This window comes from Bos mutus, chromosome 25 (assembly GCF_027580195.1).
Source record: "Bos mutus isolate GX-2022 chromosome 25, NWIPB_WYAK_1.1, whole genome shotgun sequence".
Taxonomy (NCBI): domain Eukaryota; kingdom Metazoa; phylum Chordata; class Mammalia; order Artiodactyla; family Bovidae; genus Bos; species Bos mutus.
The window spans coordinates 14,604,779-14,632,059 of NC_091641.1; the positions used below are offsets into that span (position 1 = coordinate 14,604,779).

At 49.8% G+C, this 27,281-nt stretch overlaps 1 protein-coding gene across 1 annotated transcript; it reads right to left on the minus strand.

Moving 5' to 3' along the window:
* On the minus strand, positions 1–27,281 carry ITGAD (integrin subunit alpha D). The gene is given in 32 exon segments (XM_005886965.3): positions 1–260; positions 704–814; positions 1,221–1,322; positions 1,462–1,575; positions 1,763–1,840; positions 1,940–2,047; positions 2,205–2,283; positions 4,272–4,355; positions 4,462–4,541; positions 4,653–4,766; positions 7,294–7,435; positions 7,672–7,745; positions 10,064–10,195; positions 10,425–10,579; positions 11,837–11,994; positions 12,114–12,244; positions 13,078–13,205; positions 13,208–13,286; positions 13,360–13,500; positions 13,659–13,801; positions 13,926–13,997; positions 14,000–14,054; positions 15,523–15,596; positions 16,150–16,300; positions 16,399–16,552; positions 17,324–17,469; positions 18,375–18,505; positions 22,770–22,884; positions 23,027–23,097; positions 23,233–23,336; positions 25,457–25,562; positions 27,183–27,281. Coding segments are annotated over 32 exon segments (3,492 nt in total). The 5' UTR covers positions 27,229–27,281; the 3' UTR covers positions 1–146.

Genomic DNA, 27,281 nt, shown 5'->3' on the forward strand with positions numbered 1-27,281 from the left:
ATAAAAATCTTTTGACCCCTTGGGAAGATGACTTGGCACCTGGTAAGTTGCTCGGGCCTGTCCCCACAGAAGTTATTTCCCCGGAAGTGGATTGGTAGGTGAAGCCAAGGTCAGCCAATGGGAATAGACATAAATGAGAAAGTGGATTATTCGGACAAAGGTAGATCTGGGGTCTCATGGTGGATATCTTCCCCGTTGAGTGCAGTGTTTTCAGGCTTGTTATCCATCATTTCTTTGTATTGACGTTTGAAGAAGCCACACTATGAAGGGAAATAAATCAGAAAATCTGGATAAGAGGGCAGAATGGGAAGTTGGGAGTAGGAGGAAGCTGAGACAGAAGGGAACTAAGTGGCCTTGTACTTGTGTGTTAGGATACTTATGTGAACAACAGCTACCACTGACTGAGTGTTTGCTGTGTGCCGAGCTCTGATCTGTACACATCATTCATAGATTCTGCATACGCTGGCCTCTTGTCCTGTCTTGTTTCAGCCATTCTGTGATATAGGCATTGTTATCATTTCAAAAATGAGGAAACAGGCTCAGAGAGGTTAGGCAACTTGCCTGACATTAAATGAGTAAGAGCCAAAATGTGTACCTAGACCAGCCTGACTCCATTGCCTGAGTTCTTCCCTCTATACGATCCTGTCTGTGGGAGGGCAGGGCCAGACGCTGGCGGTCTCAGGAGTGGGATGAAAACACTCACCTTGTACAGTAAGGCTGTGATGAGGGCCAGGAGCAGCAGTCCTCCCATGGAGCTGCTCACAAGGAGGGACATGGGGCTGTAGACCTCATACTCTTCTAGCACCATCTCTACCTGATTTGGGGATCAGAAAGTATCAGGCCTCCCACATTCCCTTTTTTTTTTTTTTTGGACTGCATCACACAGCATGTGGGATCTTAGCTCCCCGACCAGGGATTGAACCCTCTCCCGCTGCATCCTTGCATTGGACGTGTGGAGTTTTAACCACTGGACCACCAGGGAAGTCCCTCAGTTTCCCAGTCCTTAACTCCCTTCCTTCCTTCATCAGGCTCTGCCTCAAGAGGTGACATACAGAAGCCCTCATGGGCTTAGGGACGATTGTCCCATCCAGGGGCCTCCATCCCTTCTTCCTCTCTCCAAACTTGCAAGCCCTGCCCCGCCCCCCAACCACTCAGCATCACAGATTTAGCATCAGGAGCCCCCTGACCAGCCCAGCCACTGCCTACCACATGGTCATTACCTGGGCTCTCAAAAATGCCTCCTGTCCTGAAATCTGGGTGTACACAGATCTGTTGAATGTGACTTCAGCCATACTCACGACCAATGTCTTCTTCTGCAGCAACTGCAAAAGAGAAGGAGAGAGCTGGGAACTAGCTCTATAGGGGGCAGGGGAGCATGAAGGCAGCTCAGGGATAGAGAAACACCCTGGCCTAAGGGGGCACAGACACTTCAAGCCCCATCTGAGTCGAGGAAGGATGTACCTGGCTGGCCCAGCCGAAGCTGAGGTTGCCCTTCAGGATGAAGTCAAGTTCCTCTTGGACGCCGAAGGAGGGGATGTCACAGCGGAACCTCAGGCAGTCAGCGATGGAGCAGTCCTGGGAACAGGAGAAGAGTGAAGTTGAAGAGGATCTTCACTTAAGCAGGAACCACAAGAGAGAATGAAATCTAGCTGATTTGGGGATGGGGAATAGATAAACCATCAGAGGACATAAACATGGCTTTGAAGCTTAGCAGTCCATTTCCCGGGAGCCTTCAGTAGTCCTGCAGTGGGACCTTTCTCACCAGCACAAGACTGCTTGGCATCTGGGTCTGGAAGTCCGGCTGCTGGGGAGGTTCCCTCTCTGACACACAGGGGAGACTCTAGGGAAAGAGAGAAATAGCTACAGGATGATCCGCTGGTTGGAGGGTATGGGCATTGTGGGATTAGACTCTAGGGAGTGACGGAAGGCAGGTGGGCACCTGTGAAGGGGCCACCAATGCCACATCCCACACGACCACACCGTTCAGCAGGATGGGGACCCAGAAATGCACGCTGATGGCCAGTTCACGCTGACTCAGGTTATTCACCTGCAGAAAACAGAGACAAAACATGACTGTGGTCCCTGGAGCATCCCAAGTCCCTCCCCTTTCCTGGCTCCAGCTTCCAGCTCTTCCCCATCCTTCCCGCACCAGCTCCCCACATCCCCACGGTAGGGACAGAGGTGGATACTCCCTGGCCTCTCACACGATATCGATGCTCAGCTTCTCTTCTGCTCTTCTGGTCAGAAGCTGAAAAATTGAAGTACTTGGTGGATTCTTCTTGCCTGGAGAGAGAGAGGGCTTATGGGTGAAAAACAGCCTGGGGACCATCCTTGGTTGCACCTGCTGGGGAAGGGGCCCAGCAGGTGACCCAGGGGATCGGTGATGGCCCCCACGTGCCTGTGCAGCTTCAACTTTAGCCTCGGTCAGGGAGCTAGATCTCACACGTGCAACTGAAAGATCCTGCATGCCACAACTAAGACCCTGTGCAGCAAATAAATAAATATTTAAAGAGGGGGTATAACATTAACCATATCATAGACCTAATAGGAGGATTGGGCTTCCCTGGTAGCTCAGATGGTAAAGAACCTGCCAGCAATGCAGAAGACTCAGGTTCGACCCCTGGGTTGGGCAGATCCCCTGGAGAAGGGAATGGCTACCCACTCCAGTATTTTTGCCTGGAGAATTCCATGGACAGAGGAGCCTGGTGGGCTACAGTCCTTGGGGGTCACAAAGAGTTGGACATAACTGAGGGACTAACACTGCTACTAATAGAAGGGTTAAGTTATGTAAATACAGGTAAAGTACTTAAAACAAGGCCTGGCACGTCATAAGTATATAAATGTAAGCTTAATAAATAATAATAAAGTATATAAATGTAAGCTTAATAAATGTAAGTTATTGTGAGTTTTAGTGTTTTCCCATGGATAGAAGGGGAAATCCACACATAGAGTTTGGAAGGGCAATGACACTGCTTGACCCCCCTTCTCTAGTTCCCCTAAAAATTGGTGCATCAGCAGCAAACTCTGTCCCATGGCAATATTATAAGCTTATGACCAACTCTAAAGTCTCTGGAGTTTAGCCAGGTAGGTGAGGCTGTCTTGCTTCTGGCCTGGCCTGTCCCTGCTCCCTCCGCCACTTTCAGAGCCCAGAGCAGCAGCCCTTCACCTGCCTTTCCTGTGGCCTGCTGAGGCTTGTGCTCTTACAAACCATCCCTATAGTTTCGCACATCTCTGTTCTCCCCTGAGTTTTGTGAAACCCTGACCTTTCTTTGCTCTGTGTGGTCACAGACCATATCCTGTTAGAGACAAGCTCCCCACTTCAGAGTATTCAGAAAAGCCTCAGTTCTTAATCTAGTAGATCCAGTTCAGCATATTTGTGTTTGGCACAAAGGCTAGAGTTGGCTTCATGTTAAAGGAGGTCTGTACCTTGGAGAGGGAAGAGAGGATGCATAGGGGTGGCAAGGTGTGTGTGTGTCCCACCAGCAGATCAATTCATCAGAGGAGAACCAAGAATTATGGGATATGGTGGTGCAGTGGATAAGAATCTGCCTCCCACGCAGGGGACACAGGTTCCATCTCTGGTCTGGGATGATCCCACATGCTTTGGGGCAACTAAGCCGGAGCACCACAATTACTGGGCATGCCCTCTCGAGCTTGTGAGGCACAATGACTGAAGCCTGCATGCTCTAGGGCCTGTGAGCCCCTGTGTGTCAGCTACTAAAGCCCATTTGTCTGGAGCCTATGCTCTGCAACAAGAGAAGCCACAGCAACTAGAGTGTAACCCCTGATGTCCAAAACTAGAGAAAGCCTACAGGCAGCAGTGAAGACCAAGTGCAGCCAAAAATAAATAAACAAATAGCAAATAAATATAGCAGTAAAAAAAAAAAAAAGAATTATGGGACATGGTGTGCTTAATTGCTCAGCTGTGTTGGACTCTTTTCGACCCTGTGGACTGTATCCCACCAGGCTCCTCTGTCCATGAGATTCTCCAGGCCAGAATACTGGAATGGGTAGCTGTTCCCTTCTCCAGGGGATCTTCCCAACGCAGGGATCAAATCCAGGTCTCGTGCATTGCAGGTAGATTCTTTACCATCTGACCCACCAGGGAAGCTATGGTGCTATGCTGTAAGTGTATGGCTGATCAACAAGAATTCTCATGTGAGAAATCAGAGGGGCTAGCTTAGTTACTCATCCTCAAAAGAGCAGGCTGCCCTGCAGGAGGAGGTACTAGGTTTGGAAGAAGGTCCAAGGGGAGGACAGGGATTAAGTACCTGCTGATCACTGTGTAGACAGCATATTTCACTGGGAGCTCCAGCTGGGAGGTGGTCTTGTTGGATGTAGGTTTATTATTTTCACTGGAGGGAGAGAAGGGTGCCTGGTTGGGAAGGAATCCAGGAAGAGTCTCTGGCTGGAGCATGGAACAGGAGAGAGAGGGACACACCCTACCTGGCCTGAGCTCACCTGCTTATGTTGGCACTGAGATGAAACTTATCTCCTAAGGTGGCCTTGTAGGAGACATCAAATGTGATTATGAAGGTGCCCTGAGGGAAAAGAAAGAAGGGTTGAGGATGGGGAAGGCCATGGTGGAGAGAGGGAAGGAAATGGGGTCAGGAAGAGGGAGAAGAGCAATGAGAGTTGGAGGAAGCTCTGACCTTAATGCCCTCACGGAAGATGGGGTGGTTAATGCTACAGCCGCTGCTCTTCAGGCCCTCGTTTCCGGTGGGAACTGCCTCACATGCCAGGCGCAGGGGACGCTGACCAGGTTGCTTCAGAGGAGAAGGAATTTTTAAAAACTTAGCCACATGCATATACAGGCTGAATGCAAAACAGTGGTGGCATTGCAAAGCCATAGGGGAAGCTCTCAGTAAACGGTTCTGGGAAAATTGGCCCATACAAAACAAGCAAACAAATGAACGAATAAACACTGGATCCCTACCTCACTCCATACATTAGAATAAATCCAAACTGAATTAAAGACTTAAATGTAAAAGGCAAAATCATAAATCTCTTAGAAGATAATAGAGGGGAAGGTCTTTATAACCATAGAGTAGGGAAGTACTTCTTAAACATGATACACACATAAAATACTAAATACAAAGGAAAAGTTTGATAAAAATCAACCACAATCAAATTAAGACCATCTAGGGAAGGAAAGCCAGTTAATCCTAGAGGAAATCAACCCTGAATATTCATCGGAAGGACTGATGCTGAAGCTCCAATACTTGGGGCACCTGATATGACAAGCTGACTCATTTGGGAAAGACCCTGATGCTGGGAAAGCAGAAGGGGGTAGAAGAGGATGAGATGGTTAGATAGCATCACCAACTCAACAGACAGAATCTGAGCAAACTCCCAGAGATAGTGGAGGACAGAGAAGCCTGGTGTGCTGCAGTCCATGGGGTTGCAGAGTCAGACACGCTGTAGTGACTGAGATCTAGAGAACAAACATGGTCCCCAGTAGGGAGAAGAATGGAAGGGAGGAGCATACAGATCAGGTGTCAGAGGTGCAGACTACCGTTTATAAAATAAATAAGATGCAAGGATATATTATGCAGCACAGGGAATATAACCAGTGTTTTATAATAATTTTAAATTGAATGTAATCTATAAAATACTGAATTGTTATCTTGTACACCAGAAATTAATATAAGATTGTAAATCAACAGTACTTTAAAAGTTTCAGAAAAAAGGAACATACAATATGTTTCCTTATCGATGGCATCCCACTCCAGTACTCTTGCCTGGAAAATCCCATGGACGGTGGAGCCTGGTAGGCTGCAGTCCATGGGGTCGCTAAGAGTCGGACACGACTGAGCGACTTCACTTTCACTTCTCACTTTTATGCACTGGAGAAGGAAATGGCAACCCACTCCAGTGTTCTTGCCTGGAGGAGGAGCCTGGTGGGCTGCCATCTATGGGGTCGCACAGAGTCGGACACGACTGAAGCGACTTAGCAGCAGTAGCAGCAGCAGCATGGCAGAAAGCGAGGAGGCTCTTGATGAAAATGAAAGAGGAGAATGAAAAGGCTGGCTTAAAACTCAACATTCAAAAAACAAAGATCATGGCATTTGGTCCCATTACTTCATGGCAAATAGAAGGGGAAACAATGGAAACAGTGACAGACTTTATTTTCTTGGGCTCCAAAATCAGTGCAGATGGTGATGCAGCCATGAAATTAAAAGACACTTGTTCCTTGGAAGAAAAGCTATGACCAACCTACACAGCACATTAAAAAGCAGAGACATTATTTTTCTGACAAAGGTCCATATAGTCAAAGCTATTCTTTTTCCAGTAGTCATGTATGGATGTTAAGAGTTGGACCAAAAAGAAAGCTGAGTGCCGAAGTATTGATGCTTTTAAACTGTGGTGTTAGAGAAGACTCTTGAGAGTCCCTTGTACTGCGAGGAGATCAAACCAGTTAATCTTAAAGGAAATCAGTCCTGAATATTCATTGGAAGGACTGATGCTGAAGCTCCAGTACTTTAGCCATCTGATGTGAAGAACTGACTCATTGGAAAAACCCTGATGCTGGGAAAGACTGAAGGCAGGAGAAGGGGATGACAGAGGATGAGATGGTTGGATGGCATTGCCGACTCAATGGACATGAGTTTGAGCAAGCTCTAGGAGTTGGTAATAGACAGGGAAGCCTGGTGTGCTGCAGTCCATGGGGTTGCAAAGAGTCGGATACGACTGAGTGACTGAACTGAACTGAACTGAACACGTTTCCATTTATATAAAGTTCAAATATTGACAAAACTCAACAGTATAATCTAGGGATATATTTATGGGTGGTAAAGAAATACAAGGAATTGAGTATTACAAGGCAGAATAGTGATTACCTCTGCAGAGAGTATGAGGTTAGGATGAGGAAAGTTATATAAAGGGCTTCTGGAGGTGCTAGAAGTGCTTTATTTCTTTTCTTTCTTTTTCTTTTTATTAATCTTTGGACTTTGCCACGCAGCATGTAGGATCTTAGTTCCCCAACCGGGGATTGATCCCCTGCCCGCTGCATTGGCAGCACAGAGTCTTAACCACTGGACCACCAGGAAAATCCTCCCCATCTTTTAAATGTATTATTGTTTTAAAAAATCCTTTGGAGTGCTTTATTTCTTCATCTAGATGTTAATTGCATAGATTTTTGCTTAATGTTTAGTTATTAAACTATACATATGCCCTGTGCACTTCTCTCTTTGTGTGTGTTGTATATTTCATCATAGAAAAAATTAAAGGAACCTATTATAACTCAGAGCAGGAGAGAGGTCCCAGCCACTGAAGCCCAAGGGAGCTGTTTACCTGGATTGCTAACGTGCGTCGATAGGACAGCCCTGCTGGATAGTAGAAGCTGATCACAGTTCCATAGGAATCCTCGCCCTCATTGGACACCATCACTGCAACATTGAGCTCCAGGGAGCTCCCCACCACCAGGGTCTCCAGCCTGAACAAGGAAGGACAAGATTGAAAGAGAGACTCCGAGGAAACAGGTTGGAATTGAATCAGGAGTGGGGGCAGGGCTGTGGGAACGCATGAGCTACTTGCTGATGACCTTCCAGTCAAAAGCACTTCTTTGTTAGAAGGAGAGGCAAAGGGAAACACAGGGACTTCCCATCCTATGAGGATGGGAGCCCCCAAAGCTTTAGTGTATGGCTATGAAAGGAGACAGAGCTCACTCACCCTAAGAAGCTCAGGTTGACACTGAGGTCCCCTTCACAAAGGTGATCTTGCCCACAGTTCTTCTCAAAGGGGAGCTGCAGCAAAACAGTACATTCTCTTCCCATCCGTGTCTCAATCCATCCCCAGTCTCACTAGGAACACCCGTCAACACTGAGCATTACTGAGTGCCCACCCTGTGCTAGACTCTGTCCTGGCACTCACTGTCCTAGACTCTGGCAAGGAGGTGGGGCAGACAATGTGAGAGGGGCAGTTAGGATATAAGAGAAAGAGAAGACAAGGTCCTTGGCTTCAGAGAACGTAACGTTTAGTTGAGGAGTCAAATTCAACTGGAACAAGCGTTCAGCAAACATTATTAACAGTCGATAATGAGACAGGTTCTGCACTCGGAAAGGTGGCAACTGCAGGTGAATTAGACATGGTGGTTCTTACATTCAAGGAACCTACAATCCCGAGGGATTCACAGAAGTAGAGGCAGATGGCTATCAGTCCAGTCACATGGTATTTGGCCTGGTATCACCATGACACAGTAGGAGGCCAGAGAAGAAGTGATGTGCTGAGCAGTGGTTTTCAAAAGAGAAGCAGATAAGACTGGGGCTCTGGGGATGACGAGATCTTTGAGGTACAGAGAAGATGTTTTTCCAAATAAGAAATATGACATGCATGAAGGACATAGAAATCAATTGCCAAACCATGTCTTCATCTGTTTATTATGCTCTTATAGGAACACTATAAGCAATTACAGGTACCTGTAGTCACTTGACAGGGCCTCCTCTTGAAAACAGAAAGGAACTGTAACATGAAAAAGAAAGACAGACAACATGGACAAAGACAGAGAGGCAGAAAGGAGAAAAGTTGGGGGACTTCCCCAGCAGTCTAATGGTCAAGACTCCATGCCTCCTGTTATATGACACAGGGGGCTCAGCTTGGTGCTCTGTGATGACCTAGAGGGGTGGGATGGGAGGGCTGGAGGAAGGCTCAAGAGAGAGGGGATCTATGTATATTTATAGCTGATTCATGTTGTACAGCAGAAATCAACACAACACTGGAAAGCAATTATCCTCCAATTTAAAAAATTGCATCTGACTAGAGATGATCGTGCGGAGAAGGCGATGGCACCCCACTCCAGTACTCTTGCCTGGAAAATCCCATGGATGGAGGAGCCTGGTAGGCTGCAGTCCATGGGGTGGCTGAGTCGGGCATGACTAAGCGACTTCACTTTCACTTTTCACTCTCATGCATTGGAGAAGGAAATGGCAACCCACTCCAGTATTCTTGCCTGGAGAATCCCAGGGACAGAGGAGCCTGGTGGGCTGCTGTCTATGGGGTCGCACAGAGTCAGACACGACTGAAGCAACTTAGCAGCAGCAGCAGCAGAGATGATCGTGAAGTCACTCAGAAAAAGACAGACACCACCTGATATCACTTATATGTGGAGTTTGAAATATGACCCAAGTGACAGAAACAGAAATCTACGAGACAGAAACAGAATCAAGAATATAGAGAACAGACTGGTAGTTGCCAAGGGGGATTGAATGGAGAGGGTTGCATTGGGAGTTTGGGATTAACAGATGCAAATTGGTATATACAGAATGGATAAACACCAAAGTCCTACTGTAGAGCACAGGGAACTATACTCAATATCCCGTGATAAACCATAATGGAAAAGAATATGAAAAACATGTATATGTATGTATAACTGAGTCGCTTTGCTGTACAGCAGAAATTAACACAACATTGTAATTCTACTGTGTGTGTGTGTGTGTGTGTGTGTGCTAAGTCACTTCAGTCATGTCCTACCCTTTGTGACCCCACGGACTGTGGGCCTCCAGGCTCCTCTGTCCAAGGGATTCTCCAGGCAAGAATATTGGAGTGGGTTGCCTTGCCCTCCTCCAAGGGATCTTCTCAACCCAGGGATCTAACCCTCGTCTTCTGCATCTCCTGCACTGGCAGGCAGGTTCTTTACCACTAGAGCCACTTGGGAAGCCCAATTCAACTATACCTCTAAAAAAAAAAAAAAAAAAAAAGATTCCATACTCTACTGCAGGGGGTGCAGGTTTGATCCCTGGTCAGGGAACCAAGATCCCATGGGCCAAGTGACACAGTCAAAATAAAAAAAAAAATTGATAAATAAATTAAAATTTGGGTTTAAAAAAATAAAAGAAAAAGTTCGAAGGGTCTGCAAAATGAGAATCAGAGAGTTTATGTTGGGTCAAAGTGGATAATCAGCCTAGATGTGGGTAAGGCTACACGCTGGGCCGGGCTGTGGGAACAGGGAGGAAGCATGTTTGATGTGATGTGGTTTCGTGGGCACCTGGGAGCCACCCTAGGTTCTTCAGCACACAGAGACACAGCAAGAGTCAGCACGTCCCTGGGACTTCCTAGGAAGACTCACAGAGGCCGTGAAGAGGTCCTGGGAGCCCACAGCCAGCACGGGGCGGAGGTTCTGAGATGAGGCAATGGGCTCCCCAACCAGGGAGAAGTTGAGTCGCAGGATAATGGGGTTCACCATGTCCTCCACACAGTCCTGGAGAAGAAGGGGCTTTAAAGAACCTGCTTTCCTCCTCCTTACTGGCTACCCCGGTGAGGTCTGTCCTCCACCACATCCACGCCGTGGAAACCCGGTTCCCTAGCCCCAACTTTCTCCTCTCCCGCCCCAGGCTCCCCGCCTTTCCTGCCTCATTCAAGAGGGAGTGGAGGTGTCAGAGGCTGGCCCTGGGCTCCTTCCTCCCTCTCCCAGAACCCACAGTCCTCACTGGTATAAGCAGCTTCATGGAGTCACAGTGCTCTCCCAGCTCCAGGGTTTTTCTTCGAGTCAAAGTCCAGTTCCTGGTCTCACCAAAAACAGCACGAGAAATCAGCCGACCTGGATCCAACGCCAGATCGTATGTGACAGAACTTCGGATGTCACCTGAAGCAGAAGGGACGGAAGACGAAAAGTGAGAGAAACGCAAAGGTTCTGTTTTCATTTTTTCATGCAATGGAGATTCGCTGAGCAGTTTCTGTGGGCCATGAACTGTACCAGGTGCTGGGATACAGGTGGAGAAGATGAAGAAATATGGTCCCTGCCCTCCTGAGCTCGCAGCCTAGAAATGGAGATCAGCACGAAGGATGTAACATCACAGCGTGATCCCTGCAAGGGCCAGATTATCAGTGGCACCAGAGAGGGCTTGCTAACTCAGATCTGGCGATCAGAGATGCCTTCCTGGATGGACCTTGTCTGAGCTCTAACCTAGAGGATGAGCAGGGGTCAGGTGAAAAGTGGGGAGGGGAAAATGCCATATTTGGGGAACAGTGGCTAAGACCAGAAGGGAGAGGGAGGCTGGTACATTAATTAAAAATTATACTGAGGAGGGCTTCCTGGGTAGTTTAGTGGTGAAGAATCTGCCTGTCAATGCAGGACACACAGGTTTGATCCCTGATCTTGGAAGATCCCACATGCTGTGGAGCAACTGAGCTCATTCGCCACAACTTCGGAAGCCCTAGCGCCCTAAAGCCTGTGCTCCACACCAAGAGAAGCCTCTGCACTGCAACTAGAGAAAAGTCCATGCAGCAAGGAAGACCCAGCACAGCCAAATATAAATAAAAAAATTTTAAGTGTATGGATGGAATTCCCCTGCAGACCAGTGGCTAGGACTCCATGCTTTCACTGCTAGGGGCCAGGAGTTTGACCCCTGATCAGAGAACTAAGATCTAGCAAGACCCTTGGTGTGGCCAGAAAAAAAGGTGGGGGGAGTGCTTGGAGTAAGGGAGGCTGGAGAGGCAGAGGGGCCAAATCAGCGGGGTCACAGTGGGCAAGAATTTTAGTCTTTATAAATGCAACATGGGAGCAGGTGAGGAGTGGTGAACTGTGTTCAGGACCAATCAAGGTAACTACACCCAGGGCAGAGTGGGTGGGGGGGGGTGCAGCAAGAATAGCCGTGGACACAGCTCAGAGTGGGCTGGATGGAGAAGCCTTGTCCTCTGGCAAGGTGGAAAAGAGGGCAGACCTCTGATGTATCCTGGAGAAGGAACCTAAAGGCCTGGGTGTGGGAAGAGGGAGGGAGAAGAGCAGTTGGGTGGATGTGGAGGTGAGATCAGGGTTCCTGGCTCCATTCTGCCCTGAGGATAGGGCTGGGTAGGGGCGCCTCTGGGAGGTAAGGGTCTGGTCTACCAGGAGGAAGCTCACCTAGGCGATCCTGTGAGCTTTTGTGGATGGTGAGACAGACTGTGGCTTGCCCAGCTTCCATGGTGGTGGTCAGCTCATCCCAGCACTGATACACAGCCTTTGTCACCTCCGGGGGTGTGAATTTCATAGTCACGTTCACCTTCAGCACCGGCAGGCTCCTGAGGGTGCATGAGGGGCTGAGGACCGGCCTCTGGCCTCCGTCGGGGAAAACGAGGGAGGGGGCAGCTTGGTGAATCAGACGCAAGCGGCAGGCGAGTGGGGAGGGGGGAGTTGTCACCTGAGCAGTAGTGCATGTCCCTGGGCCCCCACAGCAAGGTCCACCAGCCCATCCTGCGTGAGGTCCTGACCCCCGCTCAGCGAACGCCCGAAATACTGGAGCCCCAGGGAGAGCTGGGAGCCTGCGATCCGCTGGCCGGAGAGAGAAAAAAGAAGTGCAAGTCAGGGGAAGGGGATGGGAAAGGTTTGAGAAGGAAAATTTGGAAAGGACACTGAATAGAGTAGTTGAAGAGAGGGGAAGGGACATCCCTGGTGGTCCAGTGGTTAAGATTCCAAGCTTCCAGTGAAGGGTGCACAGGTTTGATCTTTGGGTGGGGAACTAAGATCCCACATGTCACAGGGCACAGCCCAAAAATAAAATAATAAAAAATAAAATTAAAAAAAATGGAGGAGAGGAGTGCAGAGCAAACAAAATGAGGTCCCCAGGGTCCCCAGACAGAGATCAGAGCACTTTTGGTCCAATGAGGACCTTGAGGATGCAAGTTAATGACAAAATTAAAGCATAATGAAGACAGCATAACAGATTCTTTTACTTGTCCTCTGTACGTTCATTCATAAATACTGGAGGAATGGACAGCTTAGTGCTGTCCTCGAGTTATCCTTACAAGAAGTCAATGGAATTTGCTGATCCTTTTACGTTTCACAGAAGGAAATCAAGGTTCACAGAGGTTAAGTCAGTCACTTGCCTAAAGCCACACAGCCCACAGGGCTGGTCAGGCATTTGACCTGGGGCCTGCGATCTCTTAACCACTGAGCTGCCCACACAGTTTGAAGTCTGTTTGAAGTCAAAGGAGAGAAGAAAGAGCCTTTGTGCTTAGCTGGGCCAGGGGCAATTCAGGGAAATAAACCACTAAAAGGAGCAGGGGAATGGTCACTGCCAAGACTGGGACAGGAAGTGGCATCAGGTGAACCTAAGACACGGGAGAGGAGGTGAACAGAAGAGGTTGAAGGCTGGGGGGCCTCACCTGGCTGTGTGTGGGGCCAATGCCCAGTTCCGAGGTTCCGTGAAACAGGTAGACAGCACCCTGGTTCTCCTGCTCTCCGGGGGCCCCAATGGCCACATCCGCCAGCCTGTCCCCATTCACATCCCCAGCACTGTCAGGGCTGCCCCAAAGCGGCTCCAGGGGTGGCCAGGCTCCCCTCGCAGAACAGCATCACACTGCCACTTAGTCCCCTGCAGAACGAAAATGGTGTCAGGGCTCACCCACACCCAGACCCCACCCAGCCCGGGTCTCATCACTACTCACCCCCCGGGGAAAGGGGCACACGGACACCTGGCCCCCCTGGGTCTGCTCGTAGAAATGAGGGGCCCCGATGAGGACCAGGTCAGAGCTACTATCTCCATTCACATCCACGGAGCAGAGGGAGGCCCCGAAGTAGGAGCCGATCTGGAAGGCAGAGTTGGGAGTCATCCTGTCTGCCCTCTGCCAGGGGCACGCCCTGGGCCAAGTCCCACCTCTCCCCAGACACCAACACCTCCCCCAGAGGCCCTGCACCCGCTTCCTCTCCTCCTTCTCTGCCCCTGGAGACCCCCTCCACACTCAACCTGGGTCCCTGTGACTTCAGCCTGCGGCCTCCATTGCCTGGACACCTGGGTGAAGAGGACCACCTTCCCGGTGTGCTGATGGCGGGGCGCCCCCAGGATCAGGCTCTGTGCCCCCCTCCAAAGGGCCAGCTCTGTGGAGTAACCTGAAGGGGCCAGGATCAGTACAGAGGCGTCACCACCCCCGTCCCCTCTTCCCCCACCCCTGGGCCCCTGTCCTTCCCAGGCAGCCCATCTCCTGCCCAGCCCCCAACCGCAGCCTTGTCTCACCCAGATACGAGTCCCTCATGTCCACGTGCTCCTGGGACATGTTAATGAAGGTGGGGTTCTTATTTGGGGGTACAGGAAGGCACCTCCAGACCAGCTGAAGCTCCCCACAGCCCCCAGAACTGGTCCATCCTGGGAGAAAAGAAAGGATTCCAGGGTGAGCAGGTGGGAAGAAGACAGCCTATTCTGAAGAAATGCCTGCCGCTGACTCCGCCCACTCATCTGGAATTCTCTCTTGTCATTTCTTGCTCTCATCAGCAGCCTCGTGTCCCTGACTCCTACATCTCTCAGGCATCCCCACTGCCACTGTCAGCGTCACCCCAGCGCCTCTCACCCACTGTCCTTTCTGCCTCCTCGCTTGTTCTCCTCTGCTTCATCTACTGTCCCAGAGTTGGGCTTTTTAAACCCAAATGTGCAGCCACTACCCTGCTGGCAAACCAAAGTGATTCCCTGTCATCAAACCCCCGGGGGTGGCATTTAGCATCCTTTGCAATCAAGTCTATGGAGTTACCCTGTGTTCCAGAACACACCAACCCTCTGACCTGGACACTCCTCTCTCCTTTTTCTGGGACTCAGCTCCTCTCTCTGGAGGAGATGTAACAAAGTTACATCTGTGAGATGTTCCTGGCTCCCTCAGAAAGTGCTAGGCATTTCCTCTTCTGAATACTTTGTTTATTGCCTTTTCAAACTCTTGATTATGGCTAATTTAGGACATATACAAAAGTCAAAAGGAACGTGTAATGAACCCATTAGTACCCATGACCTAGCATCACTGATTAACTCATGACAAACCTTGTTCCATTTCTCTGCCCCCTCAATTGCCCTCAGAATTATTCTGGGTAAGGGGCTTCCCTGGTGGTCCAGGAGCTAAGACTCTGCACTCCAAACGCAGGGAGCCAGGGTTCATTCCCTGGTCAGGGAACTAGATCCTACATGCCACAACTACAACCTGGTGCAGCCGAATAAATACACCAATAAACATTCTTCTGGATAATATCCTTCTGGATATTTTGAACACATACCTCCTTTCAGACAACTGTCTGTCTCTATCATTATTTTGAACTGAACTGATCGTCACTTCTCTGGTCTTCGTGGTCTGGTCTTTCTCAACTTTTCAGCCCTCTCTCCATGCTGCCCCTAGCTCCCTCTGCTCCGGCTGCGCTGGCCCTTCTCTCATTCTAGTGTAGTAACCCCATTCCTGCCTCAGGACCTTTGCACCTGCTGTTTCCTCTACCTGGAGCAATTTCTCCCTAGATATTTCCAGGCCTCACCCTTTCTCATCATTCAGCCTCAGTGGTTATTCCTTAGCCCTCCTCTGATCACCTCTCTTCTTCTATTGCAGTGCTTAGCACCATCTGAAAGTCTCATTTCTTTGTTTTTTTATCATCTCCTCCCACTAGTTATGCATTCCAGGAAAGCAGGGACCTCAGCTATCCCATTCTCTGCTGTGCTTCTAGCACCTATATACACCGCCTGTGTGTCTCTCCCAGACTAGACAGTGAGCTTGAGGATTGAGTCCACTTTCTTGTTTATTCTGAGTCCCGGCTCCCAGCCCCAGGCTGGTGCCTGAGACTCTTAATCAAGCACACGCTCCACCCACCATTGTGAGGATGGAACTGAAGCCTTCTTGAGACATCTCATGCTGGAAGGAGCTACTTGTCCCCGACTGTGTTCCTGTGGGGGAAATGGGTCACTCAGGCTCCCAGAGACCTAGAGACGGTGAGAATTCAGAGCAGAGAGAGGAGAATGCGGTTTGGGGCTTGGGTTCTGGGTAACGATTTGGGGCGAGCTAGAGTAGGGATCCAGAAAGAGGACTCTTGGACTGCAAGGAGATCGAACCAGTCAATCCTAAAGGAAATCAGCCCTGAATGTGCACTGGAAGGACTGATGCTGAAGCTCCAATACTTTGTCCACCTATGTGAAGAGCTGACTCATTGGAAAAGACCTTGATGCTGGGAAAAATTGAGGGCGGGTGGAGAAGGGGGCAACAGAGGATGAGATGGTTGCATGGCATCACTGACTCACTGGACATGAGTTTGAGCAAGCTCCAGGAGATAGTGAAGGACAGGCAAGCCTGGAGTGCTGCAGTCCACGGGGTCGCAAAGAGTCAGACATGAGGGAGCCACTGAACAACAACAACACGGGTAGGGACAGATCCTCCGGACTGTGGGGGACAACTGGATCTCGGCTCTTTCGGTTCCAACACCCAAACTCACTCCCCATTTACCCTCAACTGCAAAGATCTTCTCCTGAAGCTGCTTTTGGATGCTGCTGAGTGCTGCAAAGCTGTCCACCTTGAACACGTGGTCCTTTGAAGGCATGGAGCCAATGATTTTCAACTCCTCCCTGGCAGCGTGTGCCTGGAAAGCATCTCCCACCTGTGGCAGAGAGGCACATGAGGAGGAGGGGCCCGCCAGCCCTTCTACCTGGGGGAGGTGAAGGCTGAGTCTGGGGGAGCCAGGAGGAAGGTGCGCACCCCAATAGCGTAACGGATGATGTTGGCTTTCTCTGCCTCGGGGATGACGTCTTTGTATTCCAGGGGGTCTTTATATTTCTCCCCATCTGTGATGACAATGATGATTTTCCTGGCACTCTTACGGGCCCCATTCTTACTGTGAAATAGTTCTCTCCTGTCAAGGAAGAAAGCGGGGGTAACTCTACTGAGATTCTGGGAAGCAATCATTTGCAGCACCAGAAGCTCCTCTGGAGAGACCGCGGAGGCCTGGTACCCTGAGACTCAGGCATGTTAAGTCATCGATACTGACAAAAATTACTGGCCCCAGCATCTAAGCCATTTTCTTTCTGGGCCACCTGACCCCCAGTATTGGGCAGGCACGTGGTAGTACGTAGAGAGCAAGAATGGATGAGGGATGAGGAAGAGAAAGGAGCTGAGTGGGGAGAAAGGCCCAAAGAAGACACTTGGCAATAATTCCTGAGTCCAGGGAGGTAAAGAGCAGCTGCATTTTTTTTTTTTTTAAATAAAATCCACAGCCGTTTATCTCGGACTTCTTGGGCAGAAGCACTGCGCTCGTGTTATCTCATTTAATCCTTCCAACCAAGTTGTGAATTTATCCTCATTTGACCATTTTCCAAGACTTAGAAAAAGCCTATTACTCCAACGGTGACCCAGGTAGCAAGCATGGGAACCGAGAAGCAAACCCAAGTGGGCTCAGAGTCCAGCCAATCCAAAGCCAGGCAAAGGGGAAACACACCGCAAAGAAGTTGGGCCTTCGCCCTGGCTCAGGGGATTGCAACCAGCGAGGGGACCAGAAACACTCCAGGGAGACTCTGCCTGCGCTTCCCTGTGAGCCCTTTCTCCAGATCCTCCTTCAAACACTAGAAAGCGCCAGACAGCGGCGGGGGAAGCATTTTATCCGCAGGTAGTGGGGGTCGGAGCTTACACCACTCTCCGGATACCGGTGGCTGTGAACGTCAGACCATTCAGCTGGGCAATGGGATCCACCAGGCTCTGAGAGCTCCGGCTGGTCCAAAATTGATTGAAGGTGAAATGGGTCTTCATAAGGTTTGAATATTGCATCAGTGAGAACTGTGAAGGCGAAGAAAAGGGCCCTGGAGCTCAGGAGTTGTTTTTTTGTGTGTGTGTTTTTTTTAGTAAATTTTAAATTTTGGAATAATTTTGCACTTACAAACCATGTTCCACATGATTTTGAGGCCTGACAAGTATATACTGAAACCCAGAAAAAGAAAACTGGAAAATCAAAGCTAAATATTGCTTCTTTCATGGTTTACAAAGAATAACCTTGCCGACTACTGTATTTGTTAAATTTAGATTAAAAAAATTTTTATAATATGCAAAATCAATTTGAAGTCTATATTTCCTTGTTTCTCAAGAATTAATGGACTTCCTAGGTGGCTCAATGGTAAAGAATCCACCTGCCAATGCAGGAGACTCAGGAGACGCTGGTTTGATCCCTAGGTCGGGAAGATCCCCTGGAGAAGGAAATGGTAACCCACTCCAGTATTCTTGCCTGGGAAATCCCATGGACAGAGGGGCAACAAGAATTTACACACACACACACACACACATACATATACACACACACACTGGTTACTGGGAAATAAAATAATAAGATAAATCATGAGTTATATGGAAAACATGATAAAGAAATCATCAATTATTTGGCCAAGTTACCTTCAGTCAAATTTCACAGCAAAATTATTTGATATTCCTTTCAATGTATTTAAATAGCAAAAACCTATTTCCTGTGGCACATGGGGACATAGTAAATGTGATGGGGGAACCTCGTCTCAGGTCAGGTCTCCAACTGGCCCTGCATGGGGACCATGCCTTGACCTTGGACCGTAGCTTCCTCAAGGCACAGGCCTATCGATCCTGCCCCCAGGGACGCCAGGCAGCCTCCCAGGTTGACCTTCCCAGAGGCAGACCCTCCCCCATCCTACTCCCCAGGCCTCAGAGGGCCTAGTCTTCACCTGCGTGTTGGTGCCCTTGGAACGGTCCATCACAGCTCTGACAAAGTTCTTCATCCGTGTAAAGTCGGTTTGGTCAATGCTGCCAGAGCCATCAATCAAGAAGGCGATGTCAATCTCTTGATTTGTACACTCTGCAGAGAGGGAGAGAGGAATCAGAAACGCATGTTTGAGGGCACTTCCTTGGTGGTCCGGTGGTTAAGAATCCTGCCTGCCAATGCAGGGGACATGAGTTTGATCCCCGATCCGGGGAGATTCCATATGCCTCGGGGCAACTAAGCTGTGCACCACAGCTACTAAGCCCATGCACTCTAGGGCCTGTGCTCTGCAACAAAAAAAGCCACTGCAGTGAGAAGGCTGCACACCACAACTGGAGAGTAGCCCCTGCTTGCTGCAACTAGAGAGAGCCTGCACGCAGCAACAAAGACCCAGCTCAGTCAAAAGTAAATAAATAAACTAAAAAACAAGAAACTCATGTGTGGGTCCTAGCCACTTCCTGGGGCCCAGAAACCCTTTCTGCTCCACAGAGTCAAGGAGCCATTCTTGGCACAGGGACCAATCCCCACACTATCCACGGAGGAGGTCCAAATTTATTGTCTCAGCCCCTTCTCCCTTTAGCAGAGTCCCTGTTTCTCCCCTCCTCCCACAAGGCTTACAAAAGGGGAGAAAGAAGTAGAGCATGGGGGCAGGGTGGGCTCCTCATTCTGTTAGTCAATAAATATTTATTGATTACACATGTCAGAGATACTGTGGCATGCGTGCGTGTGTGTGTGTGGTGGGGGGGCACACACGTGTGCTAAGTCGCTTCAGTTGTGTCCAACTCTTTTGCAATCTTATGGACTGAATTTAGCCCACCAGGCTCCTCTGTCCATGGTATTTCCCAGGCAAGATACTTAAACATTGCCATTTCCTCCTCCAGGCGACATTCCTGACTCAAGGATTGAACCCCTGTCTCCTGCTTGGCAGACGGATTCTTTACCATGTAGCCACCTGGGCACCCACACAGGATTATCGAAAAGATAAAAAGAATAGATATGTCAGCGCTGCTCTCTCCATTCGTCCCACCCTCTCCTTCCCGTGCTGTGTCCTATACAGCACAGGGAGCTCCTAGAGGGGTGGGATGGGGGAGCGGGAGGGAGGCTCAGGAGGGAGGGGATATATGATTACATACAGCTGACTCACTTTGTGGTACAGCAGAAACTAACACAACAATGTAAAGGAGTCCTGCTCCAATTTTAAAAAGGAATGAATATGTACCTGAAGTACTTAGGACAGGGCTTGGCGCCCCATACGGGGTAGGTGTTATCACCATCATCACCATATACCAGGCATTTTTCTGTGCCCAAGGACACACCTGGAACACATGCTAAGGTGTGCTCCCGAGACCTGTCCCCCATCAGGATGGACGTGCTCATTCCCAGCTGTAGGGAGTTGGCTGTCAATGGCTCCCGATGGAGTTCCTCCCTCGTGTCACCCTACTCAAAAGGGAGGTGTCTTGCCCAAGGTTACACTTTGTGCTCCAGGGGGCAACCTGTACCCAGCCATGCTCCAAGCTCCCGGTGGGGCAACTGAGGCCTCTCACAGTCTACCCTCTCCATCTACTACTCAGTCCTGCTTCCCTCATACTCTCATGGGGGTTGCTCCTGACAATATTCTCAACGGAGCCTCAGAGTCCATCTCTAGGGAAATCTGATTGAAGGCCAGAGTTTTATAAAAAATCTCGTTCCTGCCCTTGTGGAGTCCACACAGTAGTAGAGAGACACAGCATATGTACATGAAGAAATAAGACGTTTCAGGCTGTCCCCAGACTTACGTAGGGGGTGGTGGTCTCCGTGCAAAACCCAGCTGATGCCTCTACCAGCACCCCACATCCTGTGTTGGTCTCGGGGTGCTAAGAGATCAGGCCACCACAACCTTGAGGTGTGAGGCAGAGCTGTGGCAGCCGGCCTCAGGTCACTGAAGCAAAAATGCCTTCTCCCAGCTCCTCACTCCTCCCCCACCCTGCCTGCTCAACCAGTATCACCAGTGCTGAGAAGAAGTGGAAGAATGGAAGGTCACTTTCCTCCCTGCTTCCTTGGAGACTAGGAAATCCAGCCACCCACAGGGCAGGCTGAGTGTGTGCTCAGGTGCTCCCAAGCTGGGTAGCTGGTGTTCTCTGTAACCATATCTTGTACTCATACCCACTTTTTTAGCTGCATGACAAAATCCCCCTCCCCCTCCACATGCTCTCTCAGACAAGGCCTGTGGCCAGTGCCCTTGCAATGTCACTTCTGTTTCTTGCTCTTTTTATTGTATCCCACAGCAGGCACCTGGCTGTAGCTGATTGCCTTCTGGAAAAAGAACCAAGCCAGTCAGGCAAGGTTGGTTCAAGCTCTGGGCTCTGCCACTTCCTAAAGTGGAAACTCATCTCTCTGAGCCTCAGTCTTCTCATCTATAAAATGGGGATCATCCTGGCCTCCACGAGGATCTTATGAGGACCTAGAAGGGGATGCACACCCAGCACCCAGTATCCAGCACTGCCTGGCGCACAGTCCTTCCACATCTATTCAAACCTGCCTTCTCTGCACCAGTTTTACACAGGTATGTCCCATTTTCATCAGACATCACATCTCATAAGCCCCAGAAACAACTAAGAGAAGACATTTACCACTTAGTGTTCAAATCCGCTTCTCCTGCCCTGCTGCACAGACATCCCCAGTGGGGCCTGGGACCCATAAGAGTCTTTGCCACTCTCTCTGTCCCCTCTGTAGACTCTGCTCTCACAACTTTGTCTGGGGGCTATTTCTGCTGCTGCTTCACTTTTGGCTAAACGCCCACGAAGTCTGGGTTTGTGTTTTCTCTGGGCCAAAACATATGCCTTGGGACTCTCCTGGTGGTCCAATGGTTAAGAATCTGCCTGCCAATGCAGGGAACATGGGTTTGATCCCTGGTCGGGGTGGTAAGACCCACATGCTGTGGGGCAACTAAGCCTGTGTGCCACAGCTCCTGAGCCCAAGCTCTACGGCCCGTGCCCCACAGAAAGAGAAGTCACTGCAGGGAGAAGCCCACACACCACAACTAGAGAGTGACCCTTACTCACTGCAGCTAGAGAAGGCTTGCGTAGCAATGAAGACCCAGTGCAGCCATAAATAGATAAGTAAACAACAGTAACAAAACATGTGCCTTGTGCGGTCCCTGGCTCTCACTGGGGGCCCATTGTTTCCTTTGATGCCACGCACGGGGTTGTTTATCTGTGCCTTCCTCCTGGTCCAAACAGATGGTCTTCAGTTAGAAAATCAGTCATAAAGGCAATCACATACACATGCCAGGCTGGAGTCTAAGCACTTAGACATGTATATTAAATCTTTAAATCCTAATAACCACCTCAATTATTAAGCTCCATTTTACCAGTGAGGAAACTGAGGCCCAGGGAATGAAGCCACTTGCCCAAGGACACAGAAGATGAACTTGTAAGGACTGACCTTCAGAGGACTTCACTGTTGGCCCAATGGTTATGAATCTGCCTTGAAATATAGGATACTTGGGTTTCACCCCTGGTCTGGGAAGATTCCACATGCCTCGGAGCAACTAAGCCCATACACCACAACTACTGAAGCCCATATGCTCTAGAGCCTGGGAGTTGCAACTACTGAGCCCCTGTGCTGTAACTACGGAGACCTGTATGTGCTCTAGAGCATGTGCTCTGAAACAAGAGAAGCCAGCACAATGAGAAGCCCTCTCACTGCAGCTAGAGAGTAGCCCCTGCTCACCACAACTACAGAAAGTCTGTGTGCAGCAATGAAGACTCAGCACAGCCATAATTTTTTTAAAAAGGAAAGAAAGAAAGGAAAAAAAAAAAAAGACTCTCAGAGAGAGAGACTGCTGCAGGGCTGGCCTAGGCACCATTCTCTGTGGGAGACATCAGTGCTGGCAAAACTGCCTCACACTCCCTGTGATCAGGTCCTTTTCTGCCCTTGTAAGGGGAAGAGTGAGTCTGGGAGTGTCTTGGCAAACTAGCAGAATGCCCCAGACTGCCTCCCTCTTGGATTCTTGGATCTATGGTCCTCACCTCACGTTTTCACCACCCAAAACCCTTCCTCTGGAAACCAGGAGGTACCCCAGCACCTGCTGTGGGACCTTCATGCCTCCTGCAGCAGCACCCTGAGGCTCCTTCCTGCCCCGTCTGAGTCATCATGGCTCACCCAGCTTAGGGGGTCCCACTGTGACTACACTTCCTGTTGGGCCAGACTGTGCCCCCAGCCCCTGTTGAGCTTGCCGAGCCCCCTGGGAGGGCGCCCGGGGCACAAGAGGCCCAGGAAAACAAAGACCTAGAAGGTGGAGACCCAAGTTTCATGCTCTGGTCGCATGAGTGGTTCCAGTACATGCTCCACCCAGAACTGGCATCTCTGGGGGACCTACCTGGCAGGGCGGCAGGGACCGTCCGGATGATCTGCAGGTGGGAGCTCAGCAGGAGGCAAGTGCCTTTTAGGTACATGTTCTCCCCACAGGCTTTGTGCACGGTCGGGCCGCAGGCCTGGGGGCAGAGGCCTGTGTGGGTGAGGGGGCCCCCAGAACACTCCCCCGCCTTTTCCCTCAGCCCCAGCCTCCTCTCCACCCCCCACCCCCTGTCAACCTATTTCTCCCTCAAGACCCTCCAGGGACCCAGAAACACTCACCAACAGCTGGGAGAGATGGGTGGAGGCCGCCAGGGACAGGCCCAGGGACATGTCCACAGCCTCTGAAGGGGCTGAGAGGGCAGACACACAGGGTCACACCCATGGGTACACCCTCGCTTGGGGGGACAGTCCGGGCTGGAGGCTGAGGAGGGGGCAGTCCTGTGTAGGAGGGTTGAAGGACCCAATCCCTGGGGCGAGTCACTCACTGTTCAGCGAGATGGGCCGACACCGACGGGTGGCAGGCGTGCAGTCGTACAAACGTCCTGTTTTGTTGACTGTGACCACCTCCAAGGGGGCTCCCACCACGAGTCTGGAGGTACAACCAGGACAGACAGTCGCAGGAGGGGTGGGGGCATGAGGCGCTTTGGGTGAAGAAGTATCATGGGGAAGTGAGATTCCCCGAGGGGAGCTCTTGGCCTGGGACTGTGTGAGGCTACTCAAAATCAGGACCTGAGACTAACCCACAGAGGCCGAAAGGCCATGTTGGGCTTTCTGTTTGCCTGTTTGGGTACATGTGCATGTATATAAATATACGTGTATTTGTGTATGCAAATAGTTCTGGAGTTTGTATGTATGTGTTTTGACATTCGCCCAGAATAAAACTATTCAGAACAAAAAATAGCATTTCCCAACCACAAGTCAGTGCAGTTTGTCTCCTAGGAGCCATCATTCTGAGAGAGCCATTATTCCAAGAAATAGGTCACCTCAAGTTAAATGGAAAAATGTTCTGAAGCCAATAGATGATTCTGTAATTAATTGGACTATTTATTTATTTACAATTTTGTTTATTTATTTGGCTGCTCCGGGTCTTAGTTGCAGCAATGTGGGATCTAGTTCCTTGATCAGGGATTGAACCTGGGTCCCCTGCATTGGGAGCATGGAAGTCTTAGCCACTGGACCACAAGGAAATTCCCAAACTGGATAATTTAAATATGATAAACAATTTAATTTAAAGCAGCTGTATCAGAAACTGCTTCATATCATTTATATTCATTTATAAATGCAACTGTTTATTTGCAAAACACCTTGAGAGGAGAGAATTTTTTAATTTGGAAAAATGTTCTCATTACCAAGAAGCTCACTATTCAGATGAGGGAACTAGACAAATACTAATATATTCTAACTGATTAGCCATGCAAGACTTGTTGAATTGGCATTTAAAGATTCATTCTAGAGGACCATTCCCTTATGGAAACCTGAAATCTTTGTTTGTCTAAGACTTGAGGATTACACTGAATCAGGTGGTTGGAGATGTAGCCATTTGGTTTCTTCTGGCACAATCGGGTAAATAAACTTTTAGTCTTAAACTATTGACCTACAGGGTTGTTTTTTTACCCCAACCCATTCCTTACATGTCAGCTCAACCTTTTCATTATCACTCAGCAGAAACCAGGAAAAACAGTAGCTTTGTAGCAATCAGAATGTCATCCAATATATATTATATACTTGGTTGGAAAGTCACTCAGTTTTGTCCGACTCTTTGCGACCCCATGGATTAAAGTACTGGTAAACAGCAGACAATCAAGAGTTTCATTTTTGAAAAAAATAGGGCCTGAACACAAATTGATGGTAAGTGGGACAGAAGCTGTCTGGATTTGTTGGGTGTTGTGTGGTCATGTGGGGCTCAAGGGAAGCCAGTGGGGGGAAGTGCTGGAGAGATTCTACATCTTGTTCTAAGTGGTTGTTACCTGGATACACATATGTGAAAAATTTATTGAGTTGGACCTTCTAGATTCGTGCATATCAATCTCTGTGTTATATTTCAAAACAAAGAAAATAAAACTCTAGGGCCTGACATCTGCTTCCGTGTCCTCAGCCTGCCAGTCGAGGGAGAAGGAGGAGGGATGTACATTTAGGACTCAGTGACCTCTGTGTGCTTCTTGACCTTCTTGGCTAACTGAAACTTCCTGTGCTCTCAGGGTCATTGCCAGTGCCACCACCTCTGTGAAGTCCTCCTGGAGTTCCCTCCTGGGTTTGATGTCTCCCTTCCTGTGGCTCCCAGACTTTGGTTATGCTTGCATCACATTGTGACTGCAATTCCTTGGGTCCCTGTCTCTGGGACCCAAGAATGTGCCCTTCTGGAGGCAGCATGGGTACATAATTTGCTGATCCCAATGCAAAATAAAATGATGAGGCCTCCCTCCTGTTCTTGGAAAAAAAGATTTTATCTCCCTTTCTTCTACAGGCCCTCTCTGCTGTCCTGGTGTTTCCTATTTGCTATTTAGTGTCACACTCCTTCATACACCAGGAATACAGCACAGATCCTTAGAGGCTGGGCAAGCCAGGTACAGCAGACCCTAACCTTGCCCGCCTCATGCAGGTGTTGTAGACAGGTTTGTAGCCCACGCTGCCCTTCCTCCAGGTGGTAGGAATCAGAATGCCAGCCTGCAGGCCAAGGGGGCGGAGTTGGGGAAAGTGGGCGGAGCCTACCTAGATCTGTCAAACTGGACCACGCTCTGGCCAAAGCCGGCTCCGTCCTCTCGGAAGACCAGGGGCTCCTCCACATCCAAGTTGAATCCATGATAAGAAGCCAGGCCTGAGGAATACGTGGAGGTGGGGGTGGGGAGAACAGTCAGAGAAGCTCCTTCTCCTTTGGATCCCTGACTTCTCGGGGTCTTGACACCCACCACGCTCAGCCCTGATTCCCCATCTGCCCGGGAGAAAGGCATTCTTATCATTGCCACCCATGTGGTTCCCATGTCTCCTCCTCCCTTAAAAATAGTCTAATCACAATACAGAGGGCAACCATCTAGAGAAATGCCCCTCACCCACAGTCTGAAATTAGGCCAGTCACCTCCTGGTAGGTTAGACAGAGCAGGAATATCCCTTAAATATAAAGCGAACAGTACAATTTATTGTCTAAACTGGGACCTCCCAAGAGGGGAGGGGGCACCTTTAATAATTACACCAGGGACATTGGTACTGCCTCCAGGCAAACTAGGGCGTATGGTCATTCCACTTAAAAACCGTCCTGCTCCATCTTCCCATTAGGCTTGGGGAACAGACTTAGAATTCTGTGATTTATTATTTGTCATTTTGTATTCTCCATGTCCTCGTTCCTGGTGCCAGGCTCTAGGAGGACAAGGACAGCCCCACCTGCCTTGTCTTGGTGCCTGGAACAGTGCCCAGCCCTAAGCAGGTGACTTTAGCATTTACTGACTGACTCTGAACCACACAGCATGTCACTGGCACAGCCAGGATTCCAACTCGCTCTGCCTTGGGATTCTTGACTCATCCCAGTGGCTAAGCTAGAAAGCCCCAGGGGAAGACACTTTACATTTCAAGAGCTCTTCCCAACCCCTTCTCTCCCAATCAATCACCTTTCCTCTCCATTCGTCCTAGAAGCCTGGTTCTCTGGATGGAGGAGCTGACTCCAACCCCAAGAGTAGGGAAGCTTTAAGGAGACCAGGCATCAGGCCAGGCAGTGACAAGGAGGGTCCAGACACCTGAACCCTGGGGCTCTGGGCAGAGGCCAGATGTTTAGGGTGCTGGTCCTTACTGGGGCCACACGCAAGGGAGCCTCACGTCTGACATCTTCCTCACAAAGGGTGATTCTATTTCTAGTCTGGAAGCAGCCCCTGTGATCTGACAGGTAGAGGATACCAAGAGACTCAGACCCAGATGCCTCAGGAGCCAGGCAGGTGACAGTAAAGAATGAAGTGGGCGGGTCTGAGCCCCAGGGGATAAAGGGGGCATCCATTCCTAGACTCTGGTACCCAGAGCAGCCAGACCTTCCCATTTCTCAAGAGAAGCTAGAAAGACTCAGGAGATGTGCAGGACCGAGGAGGTACTGTCTAAACTAAAGTCTTCCCGTCTCTTGTGGATGGTGTGGCCTCCCCTCCCAGGGGCCCTGGGGCAGATGCCCCTCACTCCCAGCACCCACTCCAGGGCCCCCAGGAGAGGAAGGGAGAGAGAAGCCATGGGCAACCTGGAGAGCAGCTCACCTTCCACCCAAGCATAACCCATGAGCCCACTTCCCTCAGCTTTGCCCAGCTCCTGCCCCTCCCCAGATTCCAGGCCATTCCTCCCACCACACCAGACTGGACAGGAGTCCTCTCCTTTTACTTCAGCTCCTCCTACCTGGCCTACCAGGCAGAGACCACTGCTCGCCCAACCCACAAGAAAGCTTCTCACAGCCCCGAGGAGCCCCACTCACCAGTCAGGAACAGCACAACTGCAAAGGCCATCCCCAAGCAGCTCATCAGAGAAAAAGAGGAGGGAGGGCCGGCAGCAGAGCACTGGAGGGTGCTCAGTG